Source organism: Microtus ochrogaster, chromosome 8 (genome assembly GCF_000317375.1).
Source record: "Microtus ochrogaster isolate Prairie Vole_2 chromosome 8, MicOch1.0, whole genome shotgun sequence".
NCBI classification, from domain to species: Eukaryota; Metazoa; Chordata; class Mammalia; order Rodentia; family Cricetidae; genus Microtus; species Microtus ochrogaster.
In genome coordinates this window covers 40,418,458-40,432,190 of record NC_022015.1, presented here as the reverse complement: position 1 = coordinate 40,432,190, position 13,733 = coordinate 40,418,458, and the positions used below count along the sequence as shown (strand labels likewise).

Sequence of the window (13,733 nt, the reverse complement as noted above, 5' to 3'; positions counted from 1 at the left end):
TTGTAGACCAGGCTGGCCTCAAACTCCCAGAGGTCCGCCTGCCTCTGCCTCCCGAGTGCTGGGATTAAAGGCGTGCACCACCACCGCCCGGCCAGGAGAAGTTTTAAGAACAAGTAACAGCCTTTGTAGAACAGTTACTTAGGCCCAGCCCTTAAAGAGTGAAATAGTTTCTGGGCCTGACCACCTACTGTCTCCTGGGCCACAGCTGGTCACTAGGTGGCCTCTAGCTTTCTGATTGGTCTGGAAAGAGGGTACATTTGTTCTCGTTTCTTGGTGAGGATGCGGACTGGGCTCAGACTGGAGAGTTAGAAGGGCATCTGGGGAGGCTGGGACAGTGCTCTGGGCTGCAGACCCTCCAGGGCCGCCTAGATCTCTGCCGGAGGTCCCCACCCGCTGTGCTTCCCGCCTTGGACAACTCCTGGGTAGTCCCGCCCTCCTCCCCAACCCCCGCCACGCACCGCCCCATTCAGGCCCCGCCCCCAGGCGGAGCGGCGGCGCGGCCGGCCGGGAGCGGTGAGAGAGCAGGCGGTGGGACCCTGGTGCGGAAGGCAGCAGCGGCCAGCGGGAGCCCAAGAGGTACTGGCGGGAACAGGGGACGGGAGGCACCAGGTTAGAACTGGATACCCAACAAAGTGACTTGGACGTGGATCCGTGGAGTGTGGGGAGGGACGGGACTGCTTGCTGCTTTCACTGCGGACACCCCCAACCTCCTGCTCCAGTCAGCACGCTCAGTGTCTGTGTTCTCTCCTGCTGGCAGCTCCCACTCCCGAGCTGCTGAGTGGATTCATTGGCTCAGGACGGCTCCCAACAGCTCTGGCAACTGCTCCTGCTGCTGTGTGTGTTTGGGGTTCCCCCTATTCTGGGACTCCCCCTCTTCTGGAGCTCCCCTTTTCCCAGTGTGACCTCTTTCCCAGCCTTGCAATACTGGGTCTGTCCTAGGAGGAAACATCTGTAACGCTCCCTGGCAACAGAAAGGGGGTCATGACCTCCAGATGTGCTGGGAAACATCCAGCGCCTCCTCCTGGGGCAGCCAGGCCTTCCGGATCTGTGGGGGCGGGGCACCCCCTTTCCCCCCTCAGTGACACAGGCTGCAAGGAATGTCCTGGCCTCAATGGACCTTGTGTGAAGATGTGGGATGGGGGGCAGAGCCCAAGTACACCCCTTAAGGCAGGGCCAGAACAAGAGGCCGCTCATGGGCTGGGCTGCACAGTCTCAGAGCTCAGCCCTTATGGAGACGAGCCTTCACAGACCCTCCCTGGAGTTCCCTCTCTCTGCTGTAGCCCAAGTCCAAGCCTGCACGTGCCCACAGCTTGGCCAGTGGAGCTGGGGCTGCATAGACACACAGACGTAGCTGGCTGACTTCACCCCCTCAGTGCCCCAGCAGTCTTCACAGAAAACACGACGTTCAGCAGCAGAGCTTGTCCTAGGGGAAACCAAGTCAGGAAGCCCCTGAGGAGGAGGAGAAGGTCTAGAGACCCAGCTGAGTGATCCACCCTAGAGGGGCTCCCCATCCCCTTGGGACTCACCCCACTTGATGTCACTGGATGACGTATGAAAACTCACCAACACTGCCCGCACCCGCAGTGAGAGCTCTCGTGCCCCTGCCCTAGCTGTTGACTCCATCCCCAGTCACCCAGAGGGCACCTCTCTGTTCTCACACCTTTTGCACCTGCCTAGTCTGCCTCCACCACATTTCCGCACTTAGCAGGTCTCTGGGGCCTTGTGTGTCTCAGCCACCAGCCGTACATCCTGTGAGACCTTGAACCTGAGACCTCAACACCCCTCACAAACCTGCCTTCCGCCTATGCCTACAGGGAGACTAGGCAGGTGCCAGTGTGCCGGAGAGTAGTAGTTCTCAACCTGTGGGTCACGATCCCTTCAAGGGTCAAATGATTCTTTCACAGGGGTTGCCGTATCATATTTATGATTCATAACAGTAGCAAAATTATAGTTACAAAGTAGCAATGAAAATTTTATAGTTGAGGTCACCACAACATGAGGGACTATATTAAAGGGCCCCAGCGTTGGGAAGGTTGAGAACACTGCTAGGGATTTGCAGACCAGGTTCAAATTCTACTCTGAACAAGGAACTAATTCAGGCAAGCTCTTCTTCGTAACCAGGCCTCATTTTGACCTGCCCCACTGGGTTCAGACCTCCCTGTCCCTGTGAGGCCAGGTAGACAGACATCCACGGGGTTCTGCCTGCATTAGTCCCTCTCTTGCCCCAGCATGGGCATAGGAACCTGCAAGAGATTAGTACTAGTCCTGTCTTTAGACCTGGGTGTCTTAGGTCCCATGACTGAACTGTTGTGACCATAGCACCTTCCTCAGGATATAGGGGCCAAGCAGGGGGCTGGGCTGAGTTGGGGCCACTTCCTGTGTTGAAGGAAGCTTGCCACTGCCTCTGACATGCAGCTGCTCCAGGAGCCCCTATGTCCTTGAGGTATTGAGGCTACGGGAACCAGGGCATTGAGACCAGCCTTTGGGTGCTCCGCTCATTGGGGACCCTGGAGGAAGTGGGAGGCACCAGGGAGGAAGGTCTCTGGGGACAGGACGTCCTCCCTTTGTCAAGCGGGCAAGACCCAGACACCAGTGGCTGTGTTGATTTCCGTCCCTGTGGAAACTGTCCAGAACTTGGTGGCTTTGACTGTGGACCTAGGCCTAAGGTGTACAGGTGGGAACTGGGAGGCCCTGGCACCCCCTCTGCTGCCCAGGCATTGAGACCAACAGCGGCAAAGCTCAATCCTAAACCCTGTCCACTGCTAAGCCTGGGAGGGGGCTGGAAACCTCCGCCTCAGGCAGACAAGGAAGTGGCCAGGAAAGCGGAAGCAGCTTTGATGGTCCCGGAGGAGGCCGGAAGCCAACTGGGGTGGTGGACGACTGGGCCAGGGGCCTGAGTTCCTGTTTTCTCCCCAGGCCCATCTGAGCAACCCTCTACTCCGTCAGGGCGGGAACCACTGAAATCTCAGCCTTCTGGCTGGGCACCAAGGACTTGTGCCCACCAATGCGGCCCGGCCCTCAGAGAGTCAGGCCCACAGAGCATGCCCATGTGGGCCGGCGGAGTGGGGAGTCCTCGGCGGGGCATGGCCCCTGCACCTACAGATGACCTCTTTGCCCGTAAGCTGCGCCAACCCTCCCGGCCTCCACTGACGCCACACACCTTTGAGCCAAGGCCGGCTAGGGGCCCACTCCTGCGCAGCGGCAGTGATGCCGGCAAAGGCCGGCCGTCTACACCAACTAGCCCCCGTGCCCGTGCCCACAGCCACGAGGATGCCAGCCGCCCTGCTGCAACCCCTACTCGGCTCTTCACTGACCCATTAGCACTTCTGGGGTTGCCAGCTGAGGAACCAGAGCCCACCTTCCCACCCGTGCTGGAGCCCCGGTGGTTTGCTCACTACGATGTGCAGAGCTTGCTCTTTGACTGGGCGCCACGACCGCGGGGGACAGGAAGCCATACAGAGGCCCGGTCTGGGACCCTGGCCTCAGCTGAAGACCAGACTGCCACCTCAGATCTACTGCTTGAGGCACCTGGCTTTGTGAGCGAGCTTGGCGGTGAGGGTGAGCTAGGACTGGGTGGACTAGTGTCTCCACCTGTGCCCCCTGCTCTACCTAATGCGGCTGTGTCGGTCCTGGAGGAACCACAGACCCGAACCACAGCTTACAGCCTGGAGCATGCAGATCTGGGTGCTGGCTACTACCGCAAGTACTTCTATGGCAAAGGTAAGGGCAGGCGAGCCTGGGAGAAGCAGGAGAGGGTCTGGGGCAGAGGTCCCTGTGGTCTCCAGAGCATACAGCAGGAGGCTTACGGGCTGTCCTTTCCCTGAAAAGTCCCCGGCTATACAAAGGAGCAGGCGCTGAAGTGAGCTCTTACGGCTCAACCTCTCTAAGGCCGAGCTCTGGTGTCACCCCTGAAGTCAGGTAGTGTCCCTTCCATCTAGTTCATCTTCATAACCTCCAGGCCAGCGAGCGATTTCCTACCCCATACCTGTTTGACGAAACCTTGTTCTCGCCATTATGGGGGAAAGAAGCGTCAGTGTCCTGAAAGAATTTGAGCAATGGTGGAGCTAGTGCAGCCTTTAAACCCGGGAGCACTTAGGCCTTCCTTCCCAGGGCCTGGGAAAAGGTGCCGCAGCAAAAGGGGTCGGGTTCTCTCAGGTTCTGCGCTTGGTGAGAGGACGCCCAGGGTGGTACTTCTGTGGTGGGCGTGGCCAAGAAGGATTTGACCCATCACCCCCACCCTAGAACACCAGAACTTCTTTGGGCTGGATGAGGCGCTGGGTCCTGTGGCAGTGAGCCTGCGACGGGAGGAGAAAGAGAGCAGCGGAGGGGGCACCCTATACAGCTACCGGGTCATCGTGCGGACCACGCAGGTGGGCTGGGGTTACAGGCTCAGGAGGTGGGTCCCTCCTCCACAGCCTGCACAGAAACTGAATGTCTCTACAACCCATCCTCAGCTCCGGACCCTCCGTGGCACCATCTCCGAGGACGCACTGCCACCTGGTCCCCCAAGGGGTCTATCCCCGAAGAAGCTTCTGGAACATGTGGCTCCCCGGCTGAGCCCTACCTGCCTGCGACTGAGCTCAGCTTCTCCCAAGGTGCCCCGGACGCTGCTTACTCTAGATGAACAAGTGGTGAGTTCCGGGGAGGAAGAAGGGCTCAGCTTCCCGGGGTCTGAGCCTGACAAGCTCCCTGCTCCCTAACCCTGACCTGGGCACTGACCTCATGAGAGGTGATCCACCTCCGGCATTTCAGAGAGAAGGGTCAGAGATCATCTGAGCTTTACTTGATCTAGAAGGGCTTGTCAAGCAGCCAGAGCTTGTTCGAAATGCAGAACCTGGGGCTGCAACCCTGGCCTCCTAACTCAGCCTCTACATTAAGACCTAAGGTGATTTTCAGGTACTAGAAGGCCCCTGGCGGACTGAGCCCGCCACTCTGCAGTTCCCCCGTCATTCCTGGCCAGTTTGCAGCCCCTGCTTGGTCTCCCCATATGGGAGGCTCACACTTTCCCAGAACTTCCTGTTCCACTTCAGGACACTGAGGCTGCTCGGAAAGCCTCTAGCCTGTGCTGAAAGCTGCCCGGGGGCCCTGACTCTTCTCTGCTGTTTCTTCCAGTGGTCGCTGAACAAATGCATCTCACACCTTCACAGTTCTAGACCGGAGGCAGACACAGGGCCAGATGGGGTGCTGTCCCTGAGTATGGGCAAGAGGGCAGGGTCACACAGATGGGGCTGACAGTAGCCAGAGTTTCACACTGTAAAAACAAGCTCTCAGGCCAGCATGAGCCTGTGTTTGCTGGGCAGGCAGGATTGACAAAGCTTTCTGAGCAGAGGGGTCTAAGGGTGATGTCTTAGAGGGCTGGCGTGTCACAGGATATCGCGTGTGGGTGGAGGGCTTGCGGAACCAGCGTGGGGGAGGTTTATTTATTTATTTTCCTTTTGGGTCGTGTAGATATTGGGAGCCACGGAGGGATTCAGAACTGATCTGAGTGGCTCAGTGGCTCTCTGGCTGCAGCATAGGATCTAGTTGGAGAGCGAACAGGCCCAAAGCTGCAGTTGTTCAGGTTAGACATAGTCATGGTGGTACAGGTGATAAGGAGGTGACAGTCTAGAGTGGGGAAGGTTGAGAGCCCCCGCTTCTTGGGCCCTGGGAGTTGTGTTTGTGAGCCCAGGGACCCTGGGGGAGTATGGAAGGGCAGAGGACAGAGGAGTCACAGTTGAGGGGTTAAGATGCTGAAAAGTGCCAGGCATGGTGATGCATGCCCTTAGTCCTAGCACTCAGGTAGCCGAGGCACAAGGACAGCCTGGTCTCCATAGTGAGTTCCAGGACACTCAGGGCTGTGTAGAGAAACTCTGTCTCAAAAAGAAAAAGATATTGGAAAGGCACATGGCAGCTAGTGAGCCAGTGTGGGGTTTGGGACAAGGATCTGAGCTGGAAGCAGGTCAGGGAGGAGGGACAAAATATGAAGAGAAACATAGGGGGAGAGTTTCAAGCAAGGTGAGGTTCTTGTCATCCCCTCAAAACACCAGGGCCAGCAGTGCCAGGAGGGGGCCAGGATGAGGCCATGTCTGTGCCCTATAGGGGGAGTTGGGGTGTGGTGGCTTTTACTGTTTGCTCCCCCACCTCTGCTAGGGGACAGAAGCCTTGACCTCAGGCATGCTAGAGAAACCCTCAACCAGAGAGGGTAGCTATGCAGGAGGGAGGCGAGAGCTGGGGAGTGGGAGGTGAGATTACATCAGTGGGGTCGGTAGGGCATAGCTGTGTACAACTGGAAGACACTGGGAGAAGACAGGGTGCAGAAAGACCAGTCGTGGTGGTGTGTGCCTGTAATCCCAGTGTTAGGCAGCTGAGGCAGGAGGATTGCAGTGAATTCAAAGCCAGCCTGGCTACATAGCAAGATTGTTTCAAACAAACAAAAAAACCCAGGCACATGACTATAATTCTAGAATTTAGGAGGTGCACACAGGAGTTTCAGGAGTTCAAGGCCAACCTTAGCTATATCATGAGTTCAAGTACAGCCTGGGCTAATTACAATACAATAATCAAAAAGATAAGAAAAAATAAGTAGATACAGGAAGGGGACAGAAATTACTCAAAACCTCAAAGGGCTGAGGTAAGGCTGTGTTGGAGTTAGCCTTTAGTTGAGGAGGACAATGTGTCCTTTCTGGGAGCCATCTCTTTTATCACTGGAAAAGTAATCCTCCTTTCCCTCCCCTAACTGTGACCTCCCCTGCCCTCCTGGGCATAAGAAGAGGCACAGGTTTGGTAGGCAAAGACGTACAAATGGCTCAGCGTTCCGACCAAGGCAGCCCAGCCCCCAGTCCAGCTGTGAACTGTTCTTTCCAGCATAGCAGGGGCGAGGCTGGCAGAATATTGAAGCCTTTGTCTTCTGTTGTCCATGCCCCCCCCCCCCCCAGCTGAGCTTCCAGCGCAAGGTGGGTATCCTGTACTGCCGGGCCGGCCAGGGCTCTGAGGAAGAGATGTACAACAACGAGGAGTCAGGACCCGCCTTCACGCAGTTCCTCACCTTGCTGGGGGATGTGGTGCGCCTCAAAGGATTTGAGAGCTACAGGGCCCAGCTGGATACTAAAAGTGAGGCCCCCGGAGGGGACTGCAGATTCTGGGGCGGAGCTTTATCCGCATCCTTCAGTCTGTGTTGCCAGGGACTGGGGCTGAGGGTGGGAATCAGGCTGGGAACCCCGCTGTCTGAGTTAATCCCAGGACACTAGCTTGGTTTCCCTCCCTCTAAGACCACTTCTGACTTCTGGGTTTGTTCTGTCTCAGCATCCCTAGCCTGACTCCCCAGTGTCCTGGTGTGGGGCTGTAGCCTATGGGAGAGGGGAGGGAATTCACCAAGGATGAGGCCCTTGGACCACATTGCCTAGGCATACGCTTCTGGCGCATAGAGAGAAATAAGTTCAGGCAAGGAAGACCTGACCCGTTGAAGTCACCCACACTCCCCATGTTCTCTTTGTGTCCCCGATTGTCTGGCTGCAGCGGATTCCACGGGCACACACTCGCTCTACACCACCTACCAAGACCATGAGATCATGTTCCACGTGTCCACGATGCTGCCTTACACGCCCAATAACCAGCAACAGGTGTGAGAGGGGTTGGGACAGGCCCAAACCTTTGGAAGCCATGGAGGGTGCTACTTGATTGGCAATATCAGAACCTTGGCATGAGCTCTGCTGACCCCCAACAACCCTCCCCTCTGGCTGTACCACCTTCCCAAATACCTTTCTCAGGCCTTTACCAAGGGCAGGTGAGGAACTACTGGTGCCCAGGCTTTGTCGTGCCTAAATGAGGGGTTTGGGGGACACAAAGCCCATCTCACATTCCCTATCTTTAACCTCCAGCTCCTGAGGAAGCGTCATATCGGCAATGACATTGTGACCATCGTGTTCCAGGAGCCGGGTAGCAAACCCTTCTGTCCCACAACTATTCGCTCGCACTTCCAGCACATCTTCTTAGTGGTGCGTGCGCATGCACCCTGCACCCCGCACACTTCGTACAGGTGGGTGCCAGGGTGGTCTCAGGTCTCCCATGGGCACCAATTCTTGTGTGTCCTTGCCTCTCGTTTCCTCACGACAGCTTTCCTCCATACAGGGTGGCTGTGAGCCGTACCCAGGACACTCCTGCTTTTGGGCCAGCACTGCCACGCGGGGGAGGCCCCTTCGCAGCCAACGCCGATTTCCGAGCCTTTCTGTTGGCCAAGGCACTCAATGGTGAGCAAGCGGCCGGCCATGCACGCCAGTTCCATGCCATGGCTACACGCACACGCCAACAGTACCTGCAGGACCTGGCCACCAATGAAGTGACCACCACATCGCTGGACTCGGCTTCGCGGTTCGGCCTGCCCTCTCTGGGCGTCAGGCGCCGGGCAACCCCTCGGGGCCCGGGCGCTGAACTGCAGGCGGCGGGCGCGCTAATGTGGGGCGTGCGAGCTGCTCCTGGGGCGCGGGTCTCGGCGGGAGCTGAAACGGGCAGCCCAGAAGGCGCCGAGGTGCCTTGCTTGTTGGGCATCTCAGCAGAGACGCTGGTGCTGGTGACACCACGCGACGGCCGCGTCGTCTTCAACTGTGCCTGTCGCGACGTGTTGGCTTGGACCTTCTCGGAGCACCAACTTGATCTGTACCACGGGCGAGGGGAGGCGATCACGCTGCGGCTCGACGGGGCCCCGGGGCAAGCGGTGGGCGAAGTTGTGGCACGTCTGCAGGTGAGCTCTAGGGGGAAACCGAGGCCGCTGGGTCCGGGTCCATAAACTTCAGGAATAGGGCACGAGCCCCCCCGGGGTCTGGATTCGCGTCGGGGGTGTAGCTTACTGAAAACCGCGTTAGCCCAGTCTGAGACGGGCGCGGGGAGGGGAGACTCGTAGAGGCGTCTTCTAATCGCCGAGCCGGGAAACTCAGCTAACACGTGGGTCGCTAAGGCGCCACAGGCTCATCGTGAGAAGTAAAATGACCCAGGGGCGGGGCCAAGGGGACAGGCTCTGGGAAACCACGCCCCCAAGGGTCGCTCTCACCCAGCCCCTCCCCTCAGGTGGTGAGCCGCGGCTGTGAGACCAGAGAACTGGCCCTGCCCAGAGACGGCCAAGGTCGCCTGGGCTTTGAAGTGGATGCAGAGGGCTTTATCACACACGTGGAACGCTTCACGTTCGCGGAGACCACGGGGCTTCGGCCTGGCGCACGCCTGCTCCGAGTGTGTGGCCAGACGCTGCCCAAGCTGGGTCCAGAAGCTGCTGCCCAGCTGCTGCGCTCTGCGCCCAAGGTCTGCGTCACCGTCCTGCCCCCAGACGAGAGCGGCCGGCCGCGAAGGTCAGGGCACCCGGGATGTGGGGAGGTGGGAGGACTCGGCAGCTGACCCCTTCTGTGTCTCCGGTGTCAGCATCATCGGTCATGCTCTCAAGATTCCACGACTCTTGGTCTCTCTGAATCATACTTTACTCATCTAGACTGCAACAGATTAAGCCCATGCTTTCCCTGCTCTGGAGATCAAATAGCTTCTTCTGTCATTTTAAGACATTAGCTCCCCCGCCACATGTGCACACTAATTTGTCCCTTACTAATCTAAACCCAGTATAGACAAACTTTCCCCATAAAGCCCCAGATAATAAATATTTTTAGGCTTGTGGAGCTACCTGGTCTCTGCCACAGTTACTAACTCTTGTGCAAAATGAATGTGTGGCTGAGCTTCACTGAAGCCATGGAAACTGAAATTTCAGGACTTTGTATAGATGCTCTTTTTCTTGTAAAAAGTTTACTGCTGGTAAACCCAAGATAAGGTTAAAAAGTTCCAAGTGGAAATACATTAAGTCCAAACTAATTTTTTGTTTACATTCATTTGGTTTGGTTTTGGCTTTTTTGAAACAGTTTCTCTGTGTCCTGGCTGTCCTTGAACTCACTCTGTAGACCAGGCTGGCCTCAAACTCACAGAGATCCTCCTGCCTCTGTCTCCAGGTGCTGGGGTTAAAGGTGTACACTACACCCCAACCCCCACCCAGCTTCAGACTGTAATTTTTACAGGTCACAAAATTGTCGTGTTGTTCAGTTAAACATCTGAAACACTAAGTCTAGAGAGGTGGCTCAGCTGATGAGGACACTGGCTGCTCTTGCAGGGTTCCCGAGTTGGTGGCATGGTGGTTCACGACAGCCTGTAACTCCAGCTTCAGGAGCCCCATACCCTTTCCGATCTCTGTCCACATGTGCCTGCCCCCCATATATATACACACAAATGCAAATTAAGACATCTAAAAACTATTCTTAACTGATAAGAGCTTCAAAAACTGGTGTGCGTGCTAATAAAAGAAAGGAAAGAGAAGAGAAAAACACGGACTTGTTTTGGTTCCAGACAGTGCTGTTGGAGACCTGCTGTGTGTGTGTGTGTGTGTGTGTGTGTGTGTGTGTGTGTGTGTGTGCTCATGTCCCAAAGAGGATGTGAGGAACACCACAGTGCACTGTGGATGCTAATCAGCTTCTCTTACATTGTCTAAACTCTTAGCCTACAATAAAATCAGTACTGTTATGTATTTGACAGTAAATTGACAGGGTGACCTGCCCAGGGTACATGGGGCAGAGCAGTGATGTTCACCTAGGTGTGGACAGTGCTCCACTGCAGACAAACGCTGGCAGTAGCTGGGGTGGGCTGCTCCCTCATGGTGCTCCCATTCACCCTCCAGGAGCTTTTCGGAGCTGTACACGCTGTCCCTGAAGGAACCCAGCCGCCGTGGGGCTCCAGAGCCAGTACATGATGAGACCGTGAAGGTGGTCCTGCTGCCCCCAACAAAGCAGCTGCTGCATTTTTGCCTGCAAGACAGCAGTGGCCCTCCGGGGCCTGGGGACCTGACTGAAGAGAGAACGGAGTTCCTACACAGCCACAACTCCCTCTCACCCCGCAGGTACATCCTCTGGGCTCCCCCTCTCTGGCCAGCCTTTTAGCACCTGGAGTCACAGCTCTAGGAAAGCGGTTCTCAGTTCTGAGCCACCCTTGCCCTCCTTAGCTCCCTGTCAGATGAGGCTCCAGTCCTGCCCAACACCACCCCTGACCTCCTCCTTGTCACCACTGCCAACCCTTCAGCACCTGGTACTGGCAGAGAGACACCCCCCTCCCAGGTAAGCAGAAACGAGGCTCTGAAGATTAATTGTAGTGATGTAGAGATGATGTAGGTTGTTAGAGCCTTGCCATTCACTTTTGACCCCAGGATCAGTCAGGCAGCCCCAGTAGCCATGAGGACCCCAGTGACTCAACCCCGGAACTGAGGGCCTCCATCCTGCCAAGAACCTTGTCTCTGCGGAACTCCATCAGCAAAAGTGAGTCTGGAGCCAGGGAACAGGACAGGAGAAAGTGCCAGTTCTAGGCCTCCCTCTGAACTTGCTCCTTTGACTGGCAGTTATGTCGGAAGCTGGCAGTGAGACCCTGGAGGATGAGTGGCAGTCCATCTCGGAGATCGCTTCCACTTGCAACACAATTCTGGAGTCACTGTCCCGCGAGGGTGAGCCACTAGGACACAGGGAGAGGTCCCAAGGGGGGCTCTTTCTCCCTTTCAGACCTGCCCACAGTCTCTCTCTCCCATAGGACAACCCGTCCCAGAGAGCGGAGACCCCAAAGGAGTTCCAAAGTGTGACTCTGAGTAAGGCTTCTACCCTCACGTCGACGTGTGTGTGTGTGTCTGTGGAGGCGGGGAGAGTCCCCCTTCCCTGCCTGTCCACTGGAGTCCATTGTTATACCTAAGTCTCGGAAGGCAGAGTTGGGTTTGTCCATCAGGGTTGTCTAGGAAGCAGTCTGTGGTGCTGGCTCCAAGCTGCTTCTGCTGAACTCTGTCCCCATGTCCTCAGGCCAGAACCCGGGAGCCTGTCAGAAAAGGTCTCTCACCTGGAGTCCATGCTCAAGAAGCTCCAGGAGGACCTACAGAAGGTGAGGAGAGGGTCTGGGCTTGACATTGAAACACAGGGCTGCCCCAGCAGGGGGTTCTGACTGCTGTTTGTCACCCTAGGAGAAAGCAGACAGGGCAGCCCTCGAGGAGGAGGTGCGGAGCCTCAGGCACAACAACCAGCGCTTGCTGGCAGAGTCGGAGAGTGCCGCCACCCGCCTGCTCCTGGCCTCCAGGCAGCTGGGCTCGCCCACTACTGACCTGGCCTGAAGCTCACTTCATGTCCTAGTCTGATTCTGGACCTGCTTGGAACTGCCTGGCCCTTCAGGGCACCTGGGCCAGACCAGTGACCTTCCTCAGGACGTCTTCCCTGCGCTGAGGCGCGTCTTAGCACTGCCCCCACTTCCCAGCCCATTTGGTGGCTAAGCTGCCCCTACCTGTCCTTGTTTGTAAATATTCTGTAAAGAAAAAGGAACATCAGCGAGTTTACACCAAAATAAAAGCTATTTGTGTTTGTATGTTCAAGATACGCGGGTAGGGAGTTGCCTCCAAGGCCACACCAAGCTTCTAAGACCAGTAAGAAAGACAGGTCCCAGGAATATTGACTTAGGGCTTGCTTGGCAACAAGCAAAGGGTGGGGGTTTCAAGGGTAGGACACCCCTTCTCCTCTTCATTTATTGGGTTCTCTTGGGAAGCAGGTGGTCACACCCCACACCTGTCTTATCTAGAGCAGGAAGGGGAACAGAGCAAGCCTACAGGACAGGGCAGGGAAGGGATGGCAGGTGCTATGCCTATGGAATCCCATCTCCCAGACAGGCCCTGCTGCTTCAGTCATTGAGCCTAAAGAGCATCATTGATTCTGCCACCTGACCGCCTCTTGCAGGCGGTCCAGAGGTGGTAGCTCCTCTCTGTATCCCAAAGGACAGTGGCTCTCAACCCCCTTCTCTCTCAGTTGGCCATGACACCCACTGTTCCTCACCAGGCTGGGTCTTTTCCTTAGAAGCATCATCTTTCCAGACTTGGACTTGGTCGGTCTTGACACCCTGCTTCTACTGAGGGCCAGACAAGGCACATGACTCATCAGCCCCTACCCAGGGAGTTCTCTGAAACCCAAGCCCTGAGCTGGCCTACTCACACTGTGGTAGGATAAGCGAGGATGAGTAACAAAGTGGGGGACAGGAGCATAAGGAAGGCCTCTTGGAGGAGGTGACTTGAGGATTGCATTTTTTTTCTTTAAATTTATTTATTATGTATACAACACTCTGCCTCCATGTATACCTGCACGCCAGAGGAGGGCGCCAGATCTCACTACAGATGGTTGTCAGCCACCATGTGGTTGCCGGGAATCAGGACCTCTGGAAGAGCAGCCAGTGCTCCCAACCACTGAGCCATCTCTCCAGCCCCCGAGGATTGTGTTTTTGAAAATTGAGGTCACCTGCAGATGTCAGAAGTATTCCAGTAGGAGCAGTCCAGGGCCCACTGGAATTAGGGTATGTGAAGGAATTGCGAGTTAGAGACTGGATCTGGGTCAGGAAAGGCCATGAGAAGGCGCACTAGGGATCCAGGATCAGTAGTTCCTGCACAGGGCTTAGCCTTTCCTGATTGACTACCAATTTTCTAATTACTATGATAAAATATGGGAGGAAAATTACTGAGGGTTTATTTTGGCTCTACTGCGAGGGGATTCAGTCCTTGATGGTTGGAGAAGTCGGGGATGGGAGTAGATACATTGTATCCAGTCAGGAAGCAGAGAAAAACCAAACGTGATTGCTTAGCTACTTTTTCCTTTCCCTTTTATTCTCTGGGACTCCATGGAATGGTGCTACTCGTAATCTTCCATTAGCTAAAATCTTTGGAATTCCCACAC

At 56.1% G+C, this 13,733-nt stretch overlaps 1 protein-coding gene across 1 annotated transcript; it reads left to right on the top strand.

Moving 5' to 3' along the window:
• Nucleotides 1-383: 383 nt before the first annotated feature.
• Sipa1 (signal-induced proliferation-associated 1) lies at nucleotides 384-12,363 on the top strand. The gene is made up of 16 exons (XM_005351748.2): nucleotides 384-576; nucleotides 2,917-3,720; nucleotides 4,243-4,370; nucleotides 4,455-4,631; nucleotides 6,915-7,089; nucleotides 7,495-7,598; nucleotides 7,857-8,014; nucleotides 8,107-8,716; nucleotides 9,040-9,314; nucleotides 10,676-10,894; nucleotides 10,997-11,108; nucleotides 11,198-11,306; nucleotides 11,387-11,488; nucleotides 11,572-11,626; nucleotides 11,832-11,910; nucleotides 11,990-12,363. Exons 2-16 carry the CDS (start codon nucleotides 3,042-3,044, stop codon nucleotides 12,134-12,136), a joined length of 3,129 nt encoding a protein of 1,042 aa, XP_005351805.1. The 5' UTR covers nucleotides 384-576; nucleotides 2,917-3,041; the 3' UTR covers nucleotides 12,137-12,363.
• The last annotated feature ends 1,370 nt before the right edge of the window (nucleotides 12,364-13,733 follow it).

Coding starts and splice junctions, on each gene's coding strand:
- Sipa1 (XM_005351748.2), top strand. CDS start 3,042: ATGCCCATGTGGGCCGGCGGAGTGGGGAGTCCTCGGCGGGGCATGGCC. Junction 9,315..10,675: donor GAGAGCGGCCGGCCGCGAAG/GTCAGGGCACCC, acceptor TTCACCCTCCAG/GAGCTTTTCGGAGCTGTACA. Junction 11,307..11,386: donor GCGGAACTCCATCAGCAAAA/GTGAGTCTGGAG, acceptor TTTGACTGGCAG/TTATGTCGGAAGCTGGCAGT.